The 23,585-nt window shown below is 37.0% G+C and overlaps 1 protein-coding gene across 1 annotated transcript in view; it reads right to left on the bottom strand.

The window, feature by feature from the left end:
* Positions 1-271: 271 nt before the first annotated feature.
* Positions 272-23,585, bottom strand: part of PREX2 (phosphatidylinositol-3,4,5-trisphosphate dependent Rac exchange factor 2) — a 165,863-nt gene continuing 142,549 nt past the window's right edge. The window contains 3 exon segments of the mRNA XM_079301781.1: positions 272-2,026; positions 4,829-4,896; positions 13,583-13,685. Coding sequence (XP_079157907.1) covers positions 1,981-2,026; positions 4,829-4,896; positions 13,583-13,685 — 217 coding nt within the window. The 3' untranslated portion in view covers positions 272-1,980.

Genomic DNA, 23,585 nt, shown 5'->3' with positions numbered 1-23,585 from the left:
TGACATGGTCACGTCCTTGGCTTGAGGTGTTTATGGCTTCACTCTACTTCTGATGCCTGAACAAGCAGAAACTGAAATTACTGGTGCTCTTGCCTGGAGCAGGAATTATTGTAGCCAATACTGCTGCTCTGAATGAAATATCTGAAAGCATGAGATCCTGAATAGAACAGCAATTATAGAAAACACATCTTTCTTATGTGTAAGCATTAGGTCATGCTAGACAAAGGCCTTTAAAAGCAATATATTTTTTAAATTTTGATTTTGCTTTTGAGTATTAAATTTTTTAAATCAAAAAGATCATAGTTAAATAGTTTCCAGTTAACTATGAAAGAGTAAACTTTAAAGAGATGAAGTTGCTACTGGAGTTTTCATTACTGCATGTCTTTACTATAGTTTAAGGCAAACATTCTCAATTTATGGTAGGACCAGTAATTGATATGAGTACATGTTTAAATGGGTATATATGCACAGACATATGTATCTGTGGATATATAAAAATACTTATTTTCTTAGCAAAGTTAAGGTCTGTGTGAAAACATTTAGAATACTGAAAAAGGCAGGAGCTCTAATTCCTCCTTTGGAGAAAAGTAACAAGTCCCTAAATATCCTCTATAGAAAAACCCACTCTCTTCAAAAGTACAGATCCTTTTGAATTTTCAGTTATTGTAGATTGATGGATTCATAAATATTTAGATCTTATGCAAAAATTAGGTTGTGATGTTTGATTGCTACAGCATAACTACAGGCCGCTGTTGTACAAAAAATAAATTTTATTCAGACAGCATATGTCTTGCTCTAATGGAGGACATAGCTAATGCTACAAGTAGAACTATTTCAGAATACAGTTTTTGCTTTAATGTGTTCATATACAAATCCTCATTTGGGGGCATTTTCTCTGAAAATGCTTTGGCCAAAAGAACAGCCAAATGCAGACAAATTCTCCCTGGGCTCTCTAAGTAGTTAGTACAATTCCAAAATAAATCTATAACAATTATCATTCCAAAGAACTGAGGTACTATACAAAACAATTCAGACAAATGTGAAAAATGGTAGCATAAAACATCAAAACCCCAAACTATGCTTGAACTTCAATCATTTCCAGTTGAACAATACTGACTCATCTCTGCCTTATGTAGATTTGTTAGTGTAGTGCTATAGAAGAATATACACAACTCTGGGAAACTCTGAAATGCAGAAATGTAAATTTGGAAAATGTAAAAATTTGATGAGTCTGAAACTCAGCCTAACAATGGATGAAGATCAGACTTGTCCTTCTCCTTCATTATAATGGCAGCTGCAAAAGGGCAGAACTTTACCTTGTATGCCACAGCATCAGGCACTCCTAATGCCATGTAGGTCCTCCTTCCAAAGCACTGTGACAAGCACTGCTTCAGACATGGCTGAGTTTACAGACTGCAAACACACATCCACAGCAGCTGCCTGCAGCCATTAAACACAATTCTGAAATGAGTGTTCTATTGTTAAACTTCACATTGTATTCTTGAAACAGTTAAGTCAACATTCCAAGAAATTATATGGTGACAGGAAAAAAGCTTTATCAAGTGCAAAGGGCCCCATATGAAGTGCATACTCATTATCAAGCCTATTATCTAGGCTTCCACAAGGACACATTCTGCATAGTGTACAAGTGAAGACATTCCCTCTGAACAAGACTTTTTTCCAAGCTGCAGGCTATACCTATCATGTGGCTGAACAAGACACATCAACTTAATCTGATTCCAGTGTAAAATTCCCAAGGAAGAATATTATCCTATGAGTGTAAGACTGGAGTGCACAGATTTCAGAAATGCTTTTGGGATGACATTTTTCAATGCCAATGTTTCTTTGTCCTGAGTAAAAGATTTATTTTCTTATTTATCAAAACTGCAGGGACATACTGCTATAGTGCAGATGAATTTTTATCATAAAGTCCCAGTATCCTAAAGGCCATTACTGGGTTGTTTTCTGGAGCAGATTTCCTCATTCTTCTCCAACAGGTGGTGGTGGCTGGCACAGCTTGTATAATCTGACAATGACAAACAAAACAATTATTAGTCTTAGAACTTGGTCACTTTTAAGATGAGTAAATTTAAGGAACACTAACTAAATTTACATCTTTCTGCACTGCAAAACAAAAGGTACTGAATTCAGTTTAATACCATTGATGTAAAACTAATAAAATCTTCTTTGTAAGTATAATTGTTTACACTGAAAGTGGAATCATTAAAATACATATCTATAAGCAGTCTTATAAACATTTCAATATAGAAAATTTTCATATTTCTGAAGATGTCTTCATTAATCCTATTATCAGTTGTTGCCTGTATTTCTCAATTGGAAAAGCTGCTTGGTGAATGCAACTGCCTCCAATTCTGCTTTGTCTTGGTCCAGTCAAACCTCACTCTAAAAATATTTCCCTGAAGAGCTGATGCTGTTTGAAGCACCTAAAACAGGTGCCAGACATGTGACACTACCTGCAGATTTTAAACTCTCCCTCTGTTTCTTCATGGATGAAGTCAACAGTTCAAATGACTACTTCAGTACAGATTGAAATAGCCTTTTATAAAGATTTTTGGACTTCTATTCACTCCCTTTGCAAGGACTTGGTTATTAACAGGAGTTTGAAACTTTAACAATAGAAACACTGAAAATAAAAGGCAATCATCCTGACCTCACACCCTTTGTTCTTTACTCCTGTCCAGCATACAGTATCTCCTCTGAAACCACAGCAATTAGAATCAGCCATAGACATGATCTCATTTGGAATTACACATATTCCTCTGGGAAAATGTATCACTGAAGGAATAGCAAAGAGAAATCTCCACCATAATGTTCTGAAGATCATTGGGCTCTTCCACCAGTCATATGGCAGATTCAGAAACACAATCATTTAAGGTCACATTGTGCAGACATAAATATATAGATCTAAACAGATATTTAAGGCAATACAAATATATCTCATAGTTTTATACTGATGAGAGGATAATGTCTGATCTTTGGTCCTTTAAAAAGAAGCAGAGAAGAATAAATAGGGTTGAATTATTTGATTCTGCTGGCAAAATAAAGCACTAATATTCAAAGCTGGCAGAAGACAGATAAAATTACAGTCAGAATCTCATCTGGAGTAATTGCAGTGGGGTTAATATTTGATGTTGTTTTAGCAATATTTAATTTCTATGGAGCAAAGTGCAGAAAACCTCAGCCCTATATACTAAGGTCTGTGTATTCTTCAGGTTATAGCAATAATCACTAAGATTGTCTTCAGAGCAAGTGATATAAAGAAATTGTGAAGCAAGCTAACAATAAGGCTGCATAAATCCCTAAGGATCTGAAGCTGCTGAAGATGCTATAGAGCAGAAATAGCCTATTCTGGGTCAATATCTCTAGGACAACTGTTTGAGATCATACAAACATCAAGAAACAGTGGCAGCTGCAGATGAGAGAACCCTGTCAAGTGATGTTAAATGAAACCAAATACAAAATTGTTTTCAAAGCAGAGAACTGAGAAAGCTATAGTATTGTTTAGTTATACATCAAAAGCATCCTGCTGATGACAATTCTGACTTGTGCATCTAATGAGGTCCAGGATATTCCTGTGACATTGCTACTGCTGCTCACTGGCAAGGTGATGTGCCAGGTACATCTGTTTATCCAATGTTCTCATAATTCTTTTTCAGCATTTCAGTGCTACATTGTGGGATTTCAGCTAGAAAGAGGCAGTCTTTTTTTCTACAGATTCAATGCTAAAGAATCTTGTTGCTAAGTTTCAATTTTTGAGAATTTAGGTTTTTCCTTTATCACAAAAGCTCTGAATCTAGATAAACATTCTATCATGTGGGGATGGGAAAATCTGGCTTGCAAGAATTCTTTGGCTGTCTCCACAATTATGTCATGAACTTGTTCATTTAAGGCCCAAATTGTGCTATTCAAAATATGAAACATCTTCTCCCAGTAACGCTTTCATTGCTTTTAATGTAACAAAATGCTACTTTATTGTCATGGATTCCCACAAGGCAAGACAGTGATGAGGGATCTTTGGTCCTGGACTGCCCCTAAGCTAATCACATTCACATGGTCATCTTTATCAGATTATTAATTCCCTGTTTTCTTACTGAAATTTAAACACCACAATGGATCTGTTATGCATTTCACATATCTGTCTAGCTCATTCAATGTGTTCTCATTAGTCAACAAAAACATTATGTTTGAATTGGTAATACCCAGTTTAAATTAGTTCTGGATAACTAAAACCATTTTAAGATCAAATTAAGAACATGGTTGATAAGTTATTTTTATTTATAAGTATTGTTCTTTTAAAGAAACTTTTCTGGAACCTGCAATCCATCACAAAATTAAAAAGCTGGATAAATATAGAAGAGCCCATTTTTCATTGTAAGCAGGTTTCAGAAATAGACAAAGAAAGACTACATCATCCCCAAATGCAACTAGAACATGATTTTGCTGAGATACTGTGGGATAGTATTTCATTAAAATGAGGTTATGGATCTAATTAAGAGTATTTACCCAAACCCACTAAATATTACGTGATGAAAGACTTACTCCAGTGGTTTCACAATTAACATGAACTAGGTTTCATTTTTCAAAAATGAGCATGTTTTGAAGAGCTAGATAGCCTAGATTTTTGCAACTTATCCCTTGAAGTAAAATTGTATGGCTAAGAGTGCAACTAGTTTTATGTACATTGAGAGCCAAATCTTACTAGCTAGAGCATAATATAGTCAATGTTTACTGTTAGCTTTTGAGAGCTAGGAGTGAATTTGGCACAAAGTAGACAAAACCATGGTCTAGGACACAAAGAATCAGTTACCTTGGCGCAGACTGTGGTGTTCGATCCCTCACTCCTAAATTCTTGGCTGTGTTTTGTACCCTTGCACCCTGTGGAAGAAGAATAACAATTTTACTCACTTTTCCCACTAGGAAATTGTCTGAGCTTTGTAAGTGAACATAACTATTGATTATAATTAATTACCACATATGTTTCCTCTCCCAAAACAACTATTATCTTTCTAAGGTAAGGAACAAGTTAAAGCAATAAAGAAACAAAAATCTTGCCACTTGTCACCAAAGAAATGCACACATATAGATCTTGCTGATTTAAACGAGAATCATAAAAAAAAAATTAACATTTAATGTTTAAAACAATCCAAACACATCTCATTTCAATTTGTTTGACTTTTGTCACCATTCCATGTAGAAGTGATAGATAAAATTATATTCTGACATGTCAGTTATTTCCTATGAACTTTTGAACAAACAGGTATTACAGATTAGTTTCTATGAAAATACTAAATAAAACTAACAAAAAATTGCCTAAATAAGGATTAGAAAAATGCAGGTCCTGATCTTACTTTATAGTCAGAGGATTAAAAAATAAAACCCAAACAAATAGGCAAGAACCACCAGAGATTGTTTAGTCTAACATTCCTTTTTAAAGCAGGGACAAAAGAAAAGTTGGTACCTCTATTGATCCTTTCAAAAACAATAATGAAAGTACTTTTTTCTCACTGACTCATCTAGTAAGGAGGAAATGGATAAAATATGCACAATATTCATATACCATGAGCTACTGTGTGAAAAACACCCTCTTCTGCAAACATACCAGCTTACACATATCATAGAACTTAGTATAATTTCCTTTTGAATTATGAGGTCTAGCTCTTAAAGTGCAGTTTTATTTATGTAAAGTCATCATAATGAAGAAATATCTGTTAGGCTCACTATGTTTTATATAATTTTAAAGGAGATGGAAACCAGTTGTTTTGTCAATAGTAAATATATTGACTCTCCATTTTTTTTCTCCTACACTATGTAAATTCAGGGCAAAATAACAGAATAAAAATGTATAACCTCAAAATTTTTACTGGGTAATCTTAGACTGACGTGAAGCATCAAAGGTAATTTATATTTCTCACAGAGCTGCAGGGCCAGATGCACATGATATAAAATAGGTATAATAATTGGTTCCAGACAGAGTAAGACCAGACTTTTCAATTGACTGAAATCAGGTACACAGGTAATTGATAAGATTATGGGCTGAAACAGTACATGAAAAGGACTGGCTGTTTACACACAGATAGGCTCTCAGATTGTATGTAAATCAACATGTGCCATGAAAAACTCCTGTGTCCTTACATTTCTTTAAGGCAAAATAATGGTGATAAAGATAGAAAAAAATAACTAGAGTACATATAAAACTCAAGGCAGAATACAAAATTATTTTACTATAGCTGCATTTATCTGAGTAGGATTGTCTCCAACAATTGCAAAGGCACATAACTACAGACCATGACAAACATATGTCTTTTCCCAGAAACTCATTCAAAATTCAGTCATTTGTCATTCAATACTTCCTCTCTTCATCAACAAGTATGTATTTAATCAACTTCAGTGATTCTTTTCTCTTCTTTTCCATCTTATCTTGTACTTACTAACAAATACACATCAATAACCTTGTGAAAGATCCACATCTTTGGTACAATCTTAGCTTGCTAAATCAAGAATCAGAGAATGGTTTGGGTTGCTAAAATTTTAGAGATCATCTCGTGTCAATCTCTCACCATAGGTGAGGACACCTTACCCTAGACCGAAATGCTCAAAGCCCCATTCAACCTGTCCCCAAATATTTCCAGGGATGGAGCATCTACAGCTTTTCTGGGCAACATAGTCCAGTACCTCACCAAAAGTAAAGACTTTTTTATAAACCTAATGTACAAAATTTATTCTAATATAAAGAATCAATCAAAGCCAACTCTCACATTGAAGCCATTACCCTTGCCCTACCACCACAAGCCCTTGTAAAAAATCCCTCTCCAGCTTTCCACTCTTTTAATTTGGTTTAAATCTGACAGTTCCATTTGATGCCTCACAGGTGAGGACAATGGTCAGTCACTACCTGTGACACACATTCTTTAGAAGTCTGTTATCCTCCTTCATGAAACTGAACAGCCCTACATTATTTTGTGTTTCTGTCTGTTCTGTCTCTAAACCTTTCTCAACAATTGGTAAGTTGGTTTTTTTCTGAATCTTTTCCATTATGCTATATCCTTATGGAAGGGATAAGAACATCAGATAGTTCCAAATGCAGGGTCATGACAGCATGATTTCTACTTTGCCATCTATCCCTGCCTAAACCATTATAACTTCTGCTTTACTGATAACTGCAGCAAATTCAGCTGATGTTTTCTTCTCATATCCTGAGGTCTTGAACATGAAATGGCATGGCAAGCTCACAGTCAATTATTTTGAAGGGAACTTGGGGCTTATTTTTTCCCCAGTGTTCTTCACTTAAGAGTAATCTACACTGATTTTCATCTACTATTTTACTGCTCAATCACAAAGTCCTGAAAGATTATTTATAATTCTTTAAAGTTACTTCTCATCTTTAATAAAAAATTGAAAATAATTCAGTGGAGAATAAAAAGAATTATTAGTCAAGAAAACACAACTGAAAAATGACAGATCAGATCAACTGATTTCTTCTATCTACCAAGTGATGGCTTATCAGGGAAATGATAATCAAATTTGAGACAGACATTTTAACAGAAGCTGTGGCAATAGGTAAATGGGTAATGGTTTTAAACTAACAAAGGGAGATTCTGAATAGATACACGGAGAAATATTTTATTATGAGGGTGGTAACACGGGAACAGGTTGGTCAGAGTATGCTAGATGCCCCATTTCTGGCAATCAAAATGCTAAGAGTCCACTGCTAAATAGGGAAGAAAATCCAGCTGCTACATTTATGGTATACTGGATAGAAAAAGGGAATTGAAAGGGAAAAATTAGAAGAAAAAAGCCACTTAAATGAGGCATGAAGTAAAGCATCCTAATGAAATGGTTAATAAAACTCTGGAACAGACCACACAGGAAGCACTGTGCAGGAGTCCTCCCTGCTGGAAGTACAAAAACAGACACAACAAATGTCTGTCAGGAATGACATAGGGATAGATGCTGGTGACAGTTAGACACGTTGAGTCCAGACCTTCTGCACCTCCAGTGGCCTCTTCCCAGTTACCATTTTCTAAAATTTTATTATAATATAGAAACCTCACCATGACAGGCTGCTGAGACTGGCATATGATTAAATCACTGAGAGCCAGAATATACATATATTTGCAAAAACAATCTAAATTAATCACATGCTGATCCTGGACGTCAGTGCTGTGAATACCTCTGAGAACAAAACCAGCCTATTTTTACTTGCTCACTAGACAAACTAATTTTAGTATCTTGCTCACATAATAAATCAGATGCATTGATTTAAAAAGGAGTCTAGCTTTATATAATAATGTAATTTATTGTTTAGTTGGGGCACAAATTAGACCTTACTTAAAACTACCAAATTCTTATTTCTTTTGAGGAAAAGCCCCCAAGAATTATTAGCAACTTGCTCCATAACATCTTTTTGTCACCACTGAGCATCGTTATACCATTTCTATTTCAATATACTACTAATTTATACTTCTCCAATTATATTCTTAATTGACACTGTCTCACATGGGGATAAGGGAGAGCTGTGCTACATGACTCTAGACTGCTACCCTCTACATAGAGGTACTGCCAGAGCACTGGTGAAAGATGATGGCAGTTCTGAGACATCATCAATCCAAACTATTCTATGTGAACTAGTATTCTCATTTTTAAAAATTACAGGTTTATTTTCAAGCTACACACTAATTTAAAGATAGCAAGAACCAGTAACAGAGAAAACAGATTCTCTTTCAAAAAGCTCTAAATCAGTACAATTCTTATGATTCACAGAATCACATAATCACTAGGTTGGAAGTGACTTTCAAGACCATCGAGTGCAACCCATGCCCTAACACCTCAACTAAACCATGGCACTCAGTGCCACATCCAGTCTTTTTTTAAAGGGGATGTCTCTTTGGGCAGGTCATTCCAGTACTTTATCATTCTTTCGGTAAAAAACTTTTTCCTAATATCCAACCTATATTTCCCTTGGCATAGCCTGAGACTGTGCCCTCTCAGTCACTGCCTGGAGAAAGACACCAACCCCCACCTGGCTACAGCCACCTTTCAGGAGGTTGCAGAGAGTGATGAAGTCACCCCTGAGTCTCCTTTTCTCCAGGCTGAACAGCCCCAGCTCCCTCAGCCATTCCTCACAGGGTTTGTGTTCCAGCCCCTCACCAGCCTTGGTGCCTCCTCTGGATGTGCTCGAGCGTCTCAATGTCCTTCCCAAACTGAGGGGACAGAACTGGACACAGCACTCAAGGTTTGACCTCACCAGTGCCCAGTACAGGGGAAGAATGAGCTCCCTGCTCCTGCTGGCCACACCATTCCTGATCCAGGCCAGGAGCCATTGGCCTTCTTGGCCACCTGGGCACACTGCTGGCTCATGTTCAGCAGGCTGTTCACCAGTCCCCCCAGGTCCCTTTCTGCCTGTGCACTGTCCAGCCACTCCATCCCCAGCCTGCAGCACTGCAGGGGGTTACTGTGGCCAAAATGCAGGACTCAACACTTGGACTGATTAAGCTTCATCCCATTGGACTCTGCCCATCCATCCAACCATTCCAAGTCTCTCTGCAGAGCCCTCCTACCTTCCAACAGATTGACACATGCTCCTAGATTAGTGTCATCTGCAAATTTGCTAATGTAAGAATCAATGCCCTCACCCATGAAAATACTGAATCAATGAAAATATTGAACAGAACAGGCCCCAGCACAGACCTCTAGGGACACCACTGGTGACTGATCCCAGCTGGATGCAGCACCATTCCCACTCTCTGGGCCCGGCCATCCAGCCAGTTCCTAACCCAGCACAGAGTGCTCCTGTCCAAGCCACAGGGCTGCAGCTTTTCCAGGAGTGTGCTGTGGGAGACTGTGTTGAAAGCTTTGCTGAAGTCCAGGAACACAACATCCACAACATATCTCACAGCCACCAGGTGGTTCACCTGGTCATAAAAGGAGATCAGGTTGGTCAAACATGACCTACCCTTCCCAAATGCACGCTGGCTGGGTCTAGCACCCTGGCCATCCTGTAAGTGCTGTGAGATGACACTCAGTATAAACTGTTCTGGGTAAAAACTTACTGGGTACTGAGCCCAGGCTAACTGCTCTACAATTACTAGGATCCTCCTTCCCACCCTTTTTCGAATGGGTATTGCATTGGCCAGCTTTAAGTCATCTGGAGCCTCGCCACTTTCTCCTCATCTCCAGTTACTACGTTCCCTCCTGCATCCAGTAGAGAACACAGGTTGGTTTTACCCTTCCTTTTATCATTAATGTATTTGTGAAAATGTTTTTTATAATCCTTTGCAAAAGTTGCCAGATTAAGTTTGAACTGAGCTTTGGCACCTCTATTTATTTTCTTACATGCCCTAGCAACCTCCTTAAATACTTCCTGAAAGATCTGACCCTCCTTCTGAAGTTGATACATCCTATTTTTATTCCTAAGTTCCTTCAAAACCTCCTTGTTCATTCAGGGTGGATGTTTGCCTCCTTGACTCAATGTTTGGCACACAGGCACAGACTGTTCCTATGCTCTCAAGATCTGTTTTGAAGCACACCCACCTTTCCTGGACTCCTTTGTTTTTAAGGGCTGCTTCCCAAGGAACTCTCTGAATAAGTGTCCTAAATAGGTCAAGTCTGGCCTCTAGAAGTCCAATGTAAATTCTTATTGATGTTCCTCCTGATTTCACCAAATATCAAGAACTCTATTATGTCATGATCACAATGCCCCAGGCAGCCTCCAACCACTACATCTCCCACCAGCCCATCTTTATTCGGAAACAACAGGTCTAGCATAGTCCCTCCCCTGATGGGCTCAAAATATAGTGTTGTTATTATACTTTTAAAAAGGCATGAAAGCATGATTAGTCACTTAAAAGACAACATAAATTCTCTTCTGGCCTTTTCTGTTTATCTGCCTTTTTATTACCTTTTTTCCTCAGAGCTCTCTGCCCTCCTGCAGCTCTTTTCCTAGGCCTCTGTCCTCTCCACTCTGCTGCATCCTGAAGTTTCACTGCTGTCAGGATGCTTTAGATAGTATTTTGTGTGTGCAGATGTTTACATGAGTATATACACAAGTAAAAAAATTACCAAAAAATGGTTAGGATGCTTTGGCAATTTTTTTCTCTATTTCATAAATAAATCAAAATGTCTTAAATAAAGCCATCCCACAGACCCAAGTACACACCCACTCTCATAAGTTGATCTCTTCTGCTTAGTTCTCACAGACCAGGTGCTTGTTATCTCATTATAACTGAGAAGACAATTACTTCAAACATTGTTCCAACACTACAGCTGGAGCTATTATTAGTCTTGTTCAACACAATCTTGACCTGATTCAATTAAAAAAATAAAACCATTCCTGAGGTTATCAATTCAATCAGGTGTCTCAGATTATTCAGTACTGGTGCACCAAGCTGGAAAACACATCAGCTTCAAGTAGAGATAATTTCCTCTTGAGCAAAGCTGATACTGATAGGAGTTAATGCTGCTGAGTAACAGATGGAATAGATGTCCTTTGACTTGCACCTCCCTGTGGTTAATATCTTTATTCCACAAAAGGTTTAGTGTGTAAATGGGATAACTATTTTTTTTTTTGTTTTATGTGGAAAAGGCACATGTATTGCCCTTAACTAAATGTTCTGCATTAAGCCCCAAGAAGCCTTTTTATTCCTTTTTCTTCCAAGTTTTATGGCCTGCATTATGATCTTGACAATTAAATCCTAGAGATAATTTAAACATTAAATCCAAACAGGTTTCTAGAAAGTACCATAGTGTGTTGTTGAAATTACTCCAAAACATTTAGGATTTAATGGAGGGTTATATTTCTACTACTGAACTCCAAGACTGATTGAAAATTACAACAAAATATTATTACTCTATTAAATGCCATAGTGGTTTCCTGCAAGAGAAAGAATGTGTGAAAAAAGTCTAGATATACTAGCACACCTTTTCTCAGTGGCTGTGTGTGGTATTGAGATATTGGTACCTTGAACAGCTATTGATCACCTGCTGTTTTACTTCAAAGAGTGTAGCCTCGTTAAAAGGCCTTTTTTCACATCTGTATTTGAGCAAGTACATCTATAGCTGCTCAAAACCATGTCAGTTTCTTCCATTTTATCTTTCATTTTCATTAAATAAACTGCAGAAGATACAAAAATGAATCAGCATTTATTAAATGACCTAGATCTGTATTTTGAAAATGTACAATTTGACAGAATACATCCTACAAGTAGATTTATGCAAACCCCTACAACCATATTTTTGACAGCAAAATAAACAGATCTGCCTTTTGTCTAAAACTTCACAGCACACATATCAACCTATACATGCAAGTTTATCCATATAAAGCAGTAGCCTTTTTTTCAAGTCAAGTTAAAGCTGCAATTGCTGAGCAGATGTAGATGACCTGACTCAAGAACCTCAAGGATTCACCACAGAAACTTAATTTATGCACCAAAATAACTGAAAGCCCAATGCAAAAAGGAATGAGACCAAATACCCTGATTTACCCATGCTCAGCAACAATGCTTACATGCAAGTGATGCAAATCTATGGTCTGAGGCTATCCACAAAATTGCTTTAACAGAATAAAGGTCACACCTAGCATACATATATTATTCTCTCTAGCAATTTAGAAGTACAGCTGTTTAATCATTTTCATAACTGTGATTGCTGCACAAAATATGGTGTACAATTAATGAACATAATAAATTAGGTGCCATCTAGAACCTAGAAATTATGAACCTTGTCTTATCTGTGATTGTTACAATATGCAATTATGGTTTTTTTCACTTCAAGATTGAGTGCATCCTGTATTTTTCTTATGATTTTGTTGTAAGGTTGAAAGCTACCACAGGCTGGGATATATGCTCCATATGCATGCAGCGGGATTAAGTCTCTCCTCAACCTCTCTTTCATCAATTGAACAGGTTGAGCTCTTTAATCTTTGGTTTATAAGCTTTGTCTAACAACCTCTGGACCATTCATGTTCCTCCTTTGAATTCCTTCCAAGATACATCCTTTTGGAAGTATTTTCTGATAACAAGATATTCTAGAAAACGTTGTGCTAATACAATAAAGTGTATCCCCCATTTTCAGTTGATATTACTTTTTAATCTAGTATTTTGGCTTACCTTAGCACCAAAAGTTCATGTTGAGGTGACAGCCTCTAAATCCTAATATCCTATTACAACCAAAGAGTGAAAAACACTGCTTTGTAATAAGGACATCGTTCTCGGGAACCTTGCCTTGAAGTTAAAAAGAATGGTATTTGTTTCTTACCTTCCATTCTACACTTCCTCTTAATTTAGAACATGAGTCACATTTTACTGACAATAGTTAATAATCTTCAGTTCTTTATATCAATTATATATGTTTAAAAAAAGTTGTCTTACCCAACAGACTACTCTGACGCCAAGTGATATCACGGCAGTTACTCTACAAAAACCATTTAGTAAAATCACAAGAGAAAGCAACCAACTGTTTAAAAATGTCCTGTTTCTGAATGCAAACAACAAAGAACCCGAACTACTGCACAACATTAGGCCTGTCAGGATCCCTTAGGAGGCTGAGAAAGCCTGCTGGAGCTCACCTGTTTGCGCATGACGTCGGTGGCCTGCATGATGTAGCGAGGGGGCAGCCCGTGGCTCCGGGCCAGCGTGATCGCCTGCTCCAGGGTGACGCTCAGAGTGCAGCTGCGGGGGGAAACACGTCAGCTCGCTGCTGTCTCCTCACAACAAAGGATTTTTTTTTTTTAAAGTTACAAGTGAAATTATTACATAGTAAATGTGCCCCCCTATGCCTTCCTCACCCATGCAGGTATTAGTATGAACAGTATGATGTTTCTAAGATTTTGAGTGTAACAAGCGTTCCTGCTGACATACAATCAAATGTTTTGTTCTGAAGGAAAAAAGCCCAAGCAACCCCAACTCCCCCAAACCCCCAAAACCAACACATAAAACCCCACACTAAAAGCTACGGCTTGGCAAGTGCACAACTTGGAGAATAACAGCCCAATAAATTTTTTTTTCAATTGTATAAACCCTTTTTCATGTGTTTTCTGCATGTTATATCTCACCCTCCACTCTTAAAGCAGACCAAGGCTTTTTACCATGATCCCAATATCTTACAATTAATTTAGCTTGGTTATTCTCTTGGCACATCAGTACAGTGCAATATTAAGAGAGATTTACCTTTTTCAAAGAAGAGAAAAAAATGAAAACTGCATTCCTTCAAATGAACTGTCCTGTGCCGCTTTGTTAATCTTTTGCAAACAAACACTTGAAGACAAAAAATGATTGTGATACCTCATCTAACAGAAAGGCTGTCATTTGCATGAGAGCAACCAGAAAAGTTTCAGAGCTAAAGATCATGCTGCAGGACAGACAACCTGCTGGCACACCAGGCACAATGCAGTAGGGAAAATAATCTTGGACATGCCATCCAATTTTCACTGTCATCATGAGCACAAGAAAAAATGGTTGGTTTCTCATGCAAACAAGACCAAAGATGTAGAAAAGTCATGGATGAAGATAAAACACTTGAGTAGAAACAGATGCTTTTTAGAAGGAACATGTTTGAGGGCTGCTGTCACCCAAGAGGTAAGTGGCTCTATTCTGCACCAGTAAGGTGTTTGATTTTTCTCTTCACAACTGAAGTACTGCAATAATCAAACCTCTTGAACTAGAAAGATGGGGTGCACAGAAAATGGTTCTACCCCAGCAGAACCTGACAAGAGCTGTAATTTTCAAGTTCAAATAATAAAACTAAGACACATTATTAATATATAATTTTGAGCACCCTTTTGGCAAAATCCTGACCAAAGTCTTCTGCATAGTCGATAATATACACACAGAGCAGACAATATGTTTCAATCAAACACTTATCTTGCTGAGCAGAAGATCTGTAGGAGGAAAAATATGTCTACTTATTTTCTTACTGAAAAAATCCTGAAACCCTTACACATTTTAAAAACTGCTTAAGTAAATTTCTGGACAGAAGAAAGTTTCACAGAAGTGAAAGCAGAAGTTACTAAGTTTCATCTGTAGCTTTATTAGTGGCCTTTCATTAAAAATTTATAAGCTAAATGATTTTCCTTCGTAATGAGATAATTTTCATTCCCCAGTTTCTTGTATACACTGACCTCAGTTAACTTGAGGCAAAAGTGTATTGATCTTTTCTGTGTTTGATTAAGGTGTAAGATAGCTAAATGTTAGATTAGAAATTCTAAACATTGTTTTCATCTTGTCTTTGAAAACTGAAATATTGCACAAAATACATACTCGAAATATTTGCCAGCACCAGAATTTAAACCTCCAACTTCAGGACCAGACTGCAAAGGAGGCTTTATTCTACTGACAATTGAAAAAAGCAAAAGTATCTGAAATGTAGTTTGACAGTATAATCTAAACCAAACAAAAAGGACAAAAAGTTTCTCAGTAGGTATAATATGTATTAATGGGCTCAAAGTACAGCTCTCAAGTGTGCAGTTCCTGAGCCAAGTTTCCCAGAAATCCCATCTTCCTGGAACCCTTAAGAGTGAAAGAACCAAAAAATTATATTCTGCATGCATTAATCAAAACTAACAAAAGAACCTTCTAAATGAAGGTCATCTTGAAGAATTAAGTGCAATTTTGTGATTGAAAAAGACTGCCAAGCTGCTCCCTATCCAAAACCTGATGGAATGGCTGACAATCATGGACATTTTGAGGCCTCTACATTTGGACAGTGATAACTGTGATTCAGAAATAACGCTGCCAAGTGTGTAGATAAAGACATACCCAGAGTGGGAAAAGCAGAGACAGAGAAAAACAGCATAATAAAGATTTCTTTTAGGGCTGATATGGAAATAGGCAACAACTGTAGTACAATTCTGAAACACGTGCTAGAATTGAAGATGTCCCTTCAATAAGAATGGCAATTCTAAGGAATTTTTAACATATCCTATGAAATTAGTAGCAAAGACATGACAGCAGTGATGATGTCAATTATTATCACACTTCTTCAATAGAATATTTTACATTTGAGTGAGATCTTAGAGTGATGCTAGTTAGATACATCCATTTTCTCTTTTAAAAAACCTTCTTACTCATTAACAGGTGTTAAAAATTGTTGAAATAGCATCAGAGACCTGATTGCATTTGAATATACTGTTTCATTAGAGGTGCAATTTAATATCACCAGGTTTTGCATTCCTCCTATGGGATGTAAAAGGGCTGATGAATGGTAGAGTTAAATATAAGCTACAGTTTATGGCATTTGTCCTGTGATTATGAAATAAGGCTACTACTTTCTAAATAAAGAAACAACAACACTCAAATAGTGTCATTTTAGTTGAACACCAGATCAGTGAGATGGCATCTTCTAATAAAAACTGATCATATTAACCTTCTATGGGTCTATGCTGAAGTGACTAATTTATCTACATACTGGAACTTTCTCCCAGCTTTTCAAATAGTTTTTTTTCATTAGTACATACCCCTTTTCACAAATCAAATTGGCCTAAACCCCTGCTGTAAAAGAAAAATGTACACACAAAACATCAGATGGTAACATGGAAAAGTCATAACTGGAAGTACCTCAGCAATAGGGCTGCCAGGCATGGAGAGATTAAGGAAATGCAAATTTAAACCAATGTAGCTTCTAAAATTCTATTAAACAAAATAAAAAAAATCTGGTTATTCTCCATCTTGTAGGACTTTTCTGGTGGTCTAGGCTAAGTTCAATATCAAGGATTTTCAGCAAATATGTGCAGTAAGTAATAATCCACTTTTCTCCCACATTTTGAGAGCTGATAAACAGATGGTATTAAAGTTTACAAAGCAATCTGGAGGCAGTTCTGACCTCTGACAGTAGCCTGGTCATTTGGATGCAATCAGCCCAGACAAGCCAAACAAGGAAAACATTTGGAGAAAAACCCTCATAACGTTCTGTTATGGGAAGCATAAAGCCCAAATCCATAGATTTTACAGTGTAAACAAATCAAAATCTGTTCTGACTCCTTCTCTTTTCCTCTCATCCTTTTTTTTATGCAAGAAAAACAAAAGACCCAAATTTATCATCTCAGAATTTATGTCAGTTAGAATGACAAATTCCCTGCCTTGACAGATTACAACAGCAAGGCAGAGATATTTGGATTTCCCAGGACAACAGGGCTGAGAATTCCTCACTTCATCCATTTGGTTTCCAAGAAACAGAAGGGGCTGCAGCTGCTCCCAGCTCCTGCCTGCTATCCCCAGTCTCCCATCAGTCATGACAGTATTGATGTGAAGATTAAATACAAACTTTCAAACAACTTCTGGATCAAACCATTCTGAACATGCCTGAAAAAGTAAGATTAAATGATTTTCTATCACCAATGGTCCATTTGTTTCTGACTGGATGTGATTTTCACTAAGGGCTGCAAATCAGCTGGACAGATGCACATCTATCCTGAAAAATGGAGCTGTAAAGTATGAATAGAGACTGAAATTTTCTGAGAAATTGGTTATTTCTCAACAGCTTGTCTAATGTCACTAGAAAGGAAAAATAATTTCAGTTTGTCTTCGCTACCTACAGAGGTGCCATGCAGCAAAGTGTATGTCTAGGTTACCACAATAAAAAGGATCTAAATTATCCAACTCATTCTCAGGTTTCAATTAGGCTTTCAACCATTCTACATCTGAAAATGCACCAAAGCATCTCTTAGAAAAATGCCCTGAGCACAAAAGATGAGGTGAAACAAATTGGTTTAGTAGTTACCACAGTCAGAGATGTCAAAATCAATTATGTTCTATGTGACTAGGGAAAAAAAAATATGAAAAGGGTGAATGTATGCTTATCCTAATTAAAATCTAAAGCTTTTACTCAACATGTTATTTAATGCCATTATTATTTTAATTACTTTTTTTCCTGTACATCATAAGCTATCATTTCTACATTTGACCACTTTTCAGACCAACTCCATTACAAGTATTCTTTTTTCTTGTGCTGTCATTTAAATTAATATGTATAGAAGGAATATTTTTAAAGTCAGTGCATGCAGCAATTAAAAACTTAGTGTAAAAAACTTAAAGTAAATTACTTTGGGGTAAACGTTTTTGATAGTTATGGCTGGGTAATATGCATTGATTCTGATTAACAACCTGAAGGAGAAAACAGACACAAGAAAACTAAAAAGGAAGACAAATCTTGTTCAGGACTATAAAAATAGATGTACAAAGTATAGGCAGGCCTAATTCAAGATTCTCCCACAAGCTCTAAGATGTTCTCATCATGGAAATATGTCTCCATGCAAGTAAAACTGAACCTTGCATGCTCTGTGCCCATATACCAAAACTTTGCTAAACACCATTGCTTTTCAACAGAGGTAAATTTCACCAGCCATAAAGTATTAGAGAGAAAGTGAACATGAAATTCATACACTAAACTACTGTATTTCACAATTACAGTAAACTCTGCTGGCGTTCAGGACTTAGTTTTAGTCCCTTTATGAATCTTTGTGGAGCTGAGATGTTGCCAGTGTGGAAAGGCCACTACTTTAAAATTCAGTGTTGGATGAAACCTGTCCACCAACGGCCAGTCCAACTATAGAAAGCCATTATTATGCACATGAAGTGTATTTATTCCACTCTGAATCAAAACCAACACTTCAACAAGGAGTTGTCTGTGGAACATACACCATCACCACACAGAATGGGCATGTGCAGCCAATGTCAAAGGGATTTTCTGCCTTCTATCCATCAAGCATCAGCATGCAGGGATTTCATTCACAAAAGTCACCACTGTGGTTACCTCAGAATAAAGGTATCCCAACTCCCTTATCAGGCATACATCTACCATCCTACAAGAGGATAAACAAACCCAGCCCTACCAGATATTTTCAGACACCAACTACCAACAGATTTCTGACTTACTGAAGTAGCTGCCATGAGCTCATCAAGCCAGAGAATCAGTCTTGGGAGGTAAGTATCTATTAGTCATAAAGCAGACCTACCCTTGGTAAATGAATTCTTTTGTAGGTTACAAACCTATTTTCATCAGAGTTATTTGGTTCAATATTAGTAATTTTTTTATAATGAAGCATGAAATGCAAAGGAGGCAATGTGAAATTTTTTTCTGTAGATTGAAAGATTATTTTCATCCAATCTATTTCCAGAAATAAATGTAAATATGCTACCTCTTTAAAACAGAGAGATTTTCAAAGAAAAACTAGGAAGAAAAAAAAAGGCACTGCTTTTCACCATGCATCATCTGTCAGTGTTAAAAAACTGCAGGGAGCATCTTTTCACATTCATTTTTTTCCTGTAAGATCTTAGCACCTCTAGTCAGCTGGAAATGTCGCGAGGAAGCAATTTCACTATTAAATATTCTTTGCTTGATGAGAGAACAGCATTTCCAAAAATTTGAAATATTCCATGCCTTTCATTTACTCATTTTCCATCATACTTGCAAAAATAAACACAATTTAAAGGCATCTGAAATCCCAGCTTTGGCCATTATCTCTCATTCTGTGCAGAAAGTTTTTCTATTAAAGGCTTCTTCCTCTGTAAGCAGGTAGGTAAATCTGATTAAAAATTGCAATTTACTTCTTGTCTTATAATAATTGAAGCTATTTACTTACCTCTCTTTATTGCAAAAATTAAAGCAGATCTGGTTAAGTTTTTAATTTCAAATTGTTTGATAGGTCCTATTTTATTTATATTGTACAGTACAAGATTTTGCATGAAAAACACTAGTTTCAAAGACCTGGACTGCAGATAAGGCAATGTGCAGGAACTGAAGCATGAAAGCATGATTCTACAGAGCACAGTAATAGCGCTGTGTGTCAACCCTGCTACTAAACATCCACAATATTAACAGAAGACCAAATAGAAAAAAGCACACCTTGAAATCCACACTAGTAGCAACTTAAACCCATCTTTTCTGTTCCACTGCATTTAATGCACTTCTCTGCATTTTCAGATTGCTTTTTAAACTAAATAGTGTCTCAGAATTTAAAACACGCAAGAGGATAGTAAGACTATAAATCATCCAGTATATATATTAAATATACTAGAGGTGACAAAGCAAAAATGTACCAGATTGCCCATGAAAGACAAATATAGAGCAAAATAAAACAATTAGTACTGCAGGAACAGTATAGCACTATTTGTGCTAAATGTCTTGCTTATTTTAAAACAAATTCTCACATATTTCTAAATCACTTAGCTGGTTTTAGGTAGTAACCAGCACAGAATGTAATACTCTATTATCCTAAATTATTTTACACAAAGAGAAGTTTGTTTATACCTCAGTGGGTATGGCATCGTAAAAATACTATAATTGTAACAGAGTCACCACTGAAAAATAGACGGGAGTCTTGACTACATGGGAAAGTGGCAGGACTAAAAGCCCAGTTGAGACCAGATGGCTGGAGAAGGGTATGGATTAGTTTTTCAGTCTGTGCTAACCTATCTCCTGAAAGCAGTCCCATCAATCCCCAAAAGCTTTCTTACTGGGGAGTTGATAGCCTAAACACAGCTGCAAACTCCAAGGATTTCCTTTGTAGTATGCACTCATTGACTCAGGACTAAATTCTTACAGGAAAAATTTTTATGGAATTCTTAAAAAAGGAAGAATGTCAAAAATACAAATTCAGAGTACCTATTTTTCACCTTGTTTCATTTGGTTTCACAGAAAGGCAGCTGGCTGTGATGGACAACTTATGGTGCTACTCTGCTTTGCAATGTGGAAGATGAAGCAGGCTTAGCTGGATTGCAGGATCACTGCCAGCTACAGGAGACAGCATAATCAACACTTGGCAAAACCTGCCTCATCCTTCAGCCAAGTGTCTGCCAGCCAGAACCCCACTGCTTGAAGGATGGTAACACTAAGGAGAGAATTTCTTCGGGGGAAATTAAAATTCAGAAAAGAAAATAAGACTCTGATTTTTCTGGGTTTCATCAAGATTATAGAAGATTTTTCCCTTGATCCTCCAGGCAATGCAAAAATTTAAATAAACTTGGGATTTGTTTCATTTGGATGCTTTAAATGATTCCTTTGAGCCTGTAAGGCCTATGGTCCCTGAACAGACATCTGCAGCTGCTGCACCTAATTTCATTTTGGCACGGAAGGAGGCTAGGACATGTCTGTGCAGTGCAGTCTTGCTCTTCTCCCTCAAGCAGGAGTTAGAATCGTGATTCAATAAAATTTAAAAGTGCCTTTCATCACCTGCATTTTTACAGACAGATAGCAACTTCAAACAGAATGAACACAAGCAAAGAAAGCAGAAAATTGTTTACAGGGTGACAGCTGGCTGGCAGAAACATAATTATGAATGATTTAAAAAGGCAAAATAAAAATGCAAACTATTGATTTCTTGAACTAATTTAGAGCTCTGTTCCTCCTGTTGATCAACAAGGCATGTTCTCTTATGATAATCCAAGGGGAGGTTTGTAGCACTCACATCACTTAGGACAGTGAAGGTTAAAGGGACTTACTTTCCCCCATCCTTGGTTTTCTGGTGCTCAAAATGTATTTGAAAAGAACTGCTGTCTGAAATAGATATAGGATTGCAGGCTGAAATGTAAATTGGTAAACATACTGTCATAGTAAAAATCAAAGAAAAGCAATCACCAGCAATCCAAAATCCCCAGCATTATCTTGGATATAGGGATGAAAGTATGAACTCTGTCAAGCTGTTTTAGCCTAGTGCAGCGTAAAAAGCAATTTAATATGGATCACAGAGAAGTCAGAAACCAAGACACTGCTGATCCAGAGATCAGCAATCACTGTCAAAGCAGACAAAGCTGCTGTTTCACAGTTCTTGGCCTCTTCTGCACTGGACTGTCACCCAGCACCTCCCTCACAAGCTAGCTGGGACTTCTGGTTAGTTGGAGCAGTGGCAGAACCTCCCCCTGCCCCCTTGACTATCCATGACACCTAAATTGAGAGAACACAGAAAGAGTTCTCCAGTCAGTTCAGTAGGAGATGAATAGAGTGAGGGAAGGAATGGATAGATAGATAGATAGACAGACAGACAGATTTTAAATTCTATTAAATATATTCAAACTTTGACAGATTAATGCCTCCCACGCCCATGAACAAAAGAAAGACTCTGATGAGTAGAGCACCCTGTACTCTTCCAGACACTCTCAGACATTAGCTCCCTTAAAGACCAATCATAGAAATTGTCAAAGTGAGGGCTTTTAAAAAAACAGTTTGGGGGAGTCTTGCTCCAAGTTGAGCTTAATTTTTAAGCTGGCAAGACTGACAAATGAAATTTTCAAAATTAATGTGCAAGAAAAATTCACATCTTTCCCCCATCTCTTTATCTAGCAGAATCTGTAGATAGTACCAGTTTTCAATTCATTTAATATTCTAAATATTCTAAAGAACTAGCTAGCAAGCTAAGGAGCACTATTTAGCAACATTATCTGTCCTGATGAAATGCTGCTAAACAGAAGAATTCAGCCTTCAAGATTGCAGGCATGAAGCAAAATCCCCTGTGTCTACGGGACTTGATCACATCCAGCATATTGCTCTTTTCTCTTCTGTCCTCCTCACAGGATTTTGTGTTGCTGCAAAACTGTTTCACTCTGAGAGCAATAAGGGAGGTTGGCTCACAAAAACACTGCAGAATTTAGCACTAGAAATGCTGGGCACAAAATTCACTGAGCAAACCTACAGCTAGAAACAAATCAAGCTTTCTATCTAGGCAAAGGCAATTTCAAAATGTCAAAAAACAAAGCCCACTTAGTACTGGACTAGAGAGATGTGGCCTAGGGAGGCCAGAAAGAGGAAGTAGTACATGAAGTGACTTTATATGACTCCAAATGCTAAAGAAAAATTTCTTCATCCATCCGGTTTGCATCTGCAATAGTAATTTCAGGAAATTGTTATTAAAAAACTTTCTTAGTTTCAACCACTTGAAGGGACTTATTTCCCTTAGAAGAGTGAATGAATCCCTTCTTGTCTCTAAATACTTGAGTTTTCTTCTGAACTTCTGGGTACAAACCCCTGCTTATACAAATTCTCAACCAGCCCATTCCTTTTTCCTGGAGGGCCTATCTTGAAATATCTGTGATAATGCCAAGACTTGATGTTTCTTTCTCTGAACAGATGGTAACCACAAAGGCAGCATTAATGCACAAATACTAGTATCTTGTACCAAAACTCAAATGGACTCACTGTAAAGTAGAACTAGTCATGCTTTAGGGAAAAGCATCTTGCACCTTTACTTTATGTAAATAGATGATGATGAATCCTTTACCATCTAGACTGAAACCCACACATAACACTTTTGAATCTCATTCCCATCTTCACAATATAGTCGTTAAAACAAATATGTTTGTTTTCTAAATTTTTGTGGTTTTTAAATATATAGACATTTTAGGAGTCTTTACTTTTGAATTAACCATAGTTTTGAGCAGAAATTTGATAACCAATTACTTTTCATTTCCAAACAGCTTATGTTCAGATTTAAGTACACCACTTCTTCAGTGACCAAATTATTCTGAATAATTTGTGATCCACACACTACAGGGTAACAGTTTATTTGGGCAGTTCTGACTTTAGTTGTAAACTATCAGAATTTTTTGGCACAAATGTGCTGATGATCAAACCCAGAGACAGTA

Source organism: Erithacus rubecula (genome assembly GCF_903797595.1).
Source record: "Erithacus rubecula genome assembly, chromosome: 3".
Classification (NCBI taxonomy): Eukaryota; Metazoa; Chordata; class Aves; order Passeriformes; family Muscicapidae; genus Erithacus; species Erithacus rubecula.
Note: the sequence above shows the minus strand (reverse complement) of the source record. Positions and strands in the feature narration are given on the sequence as shown.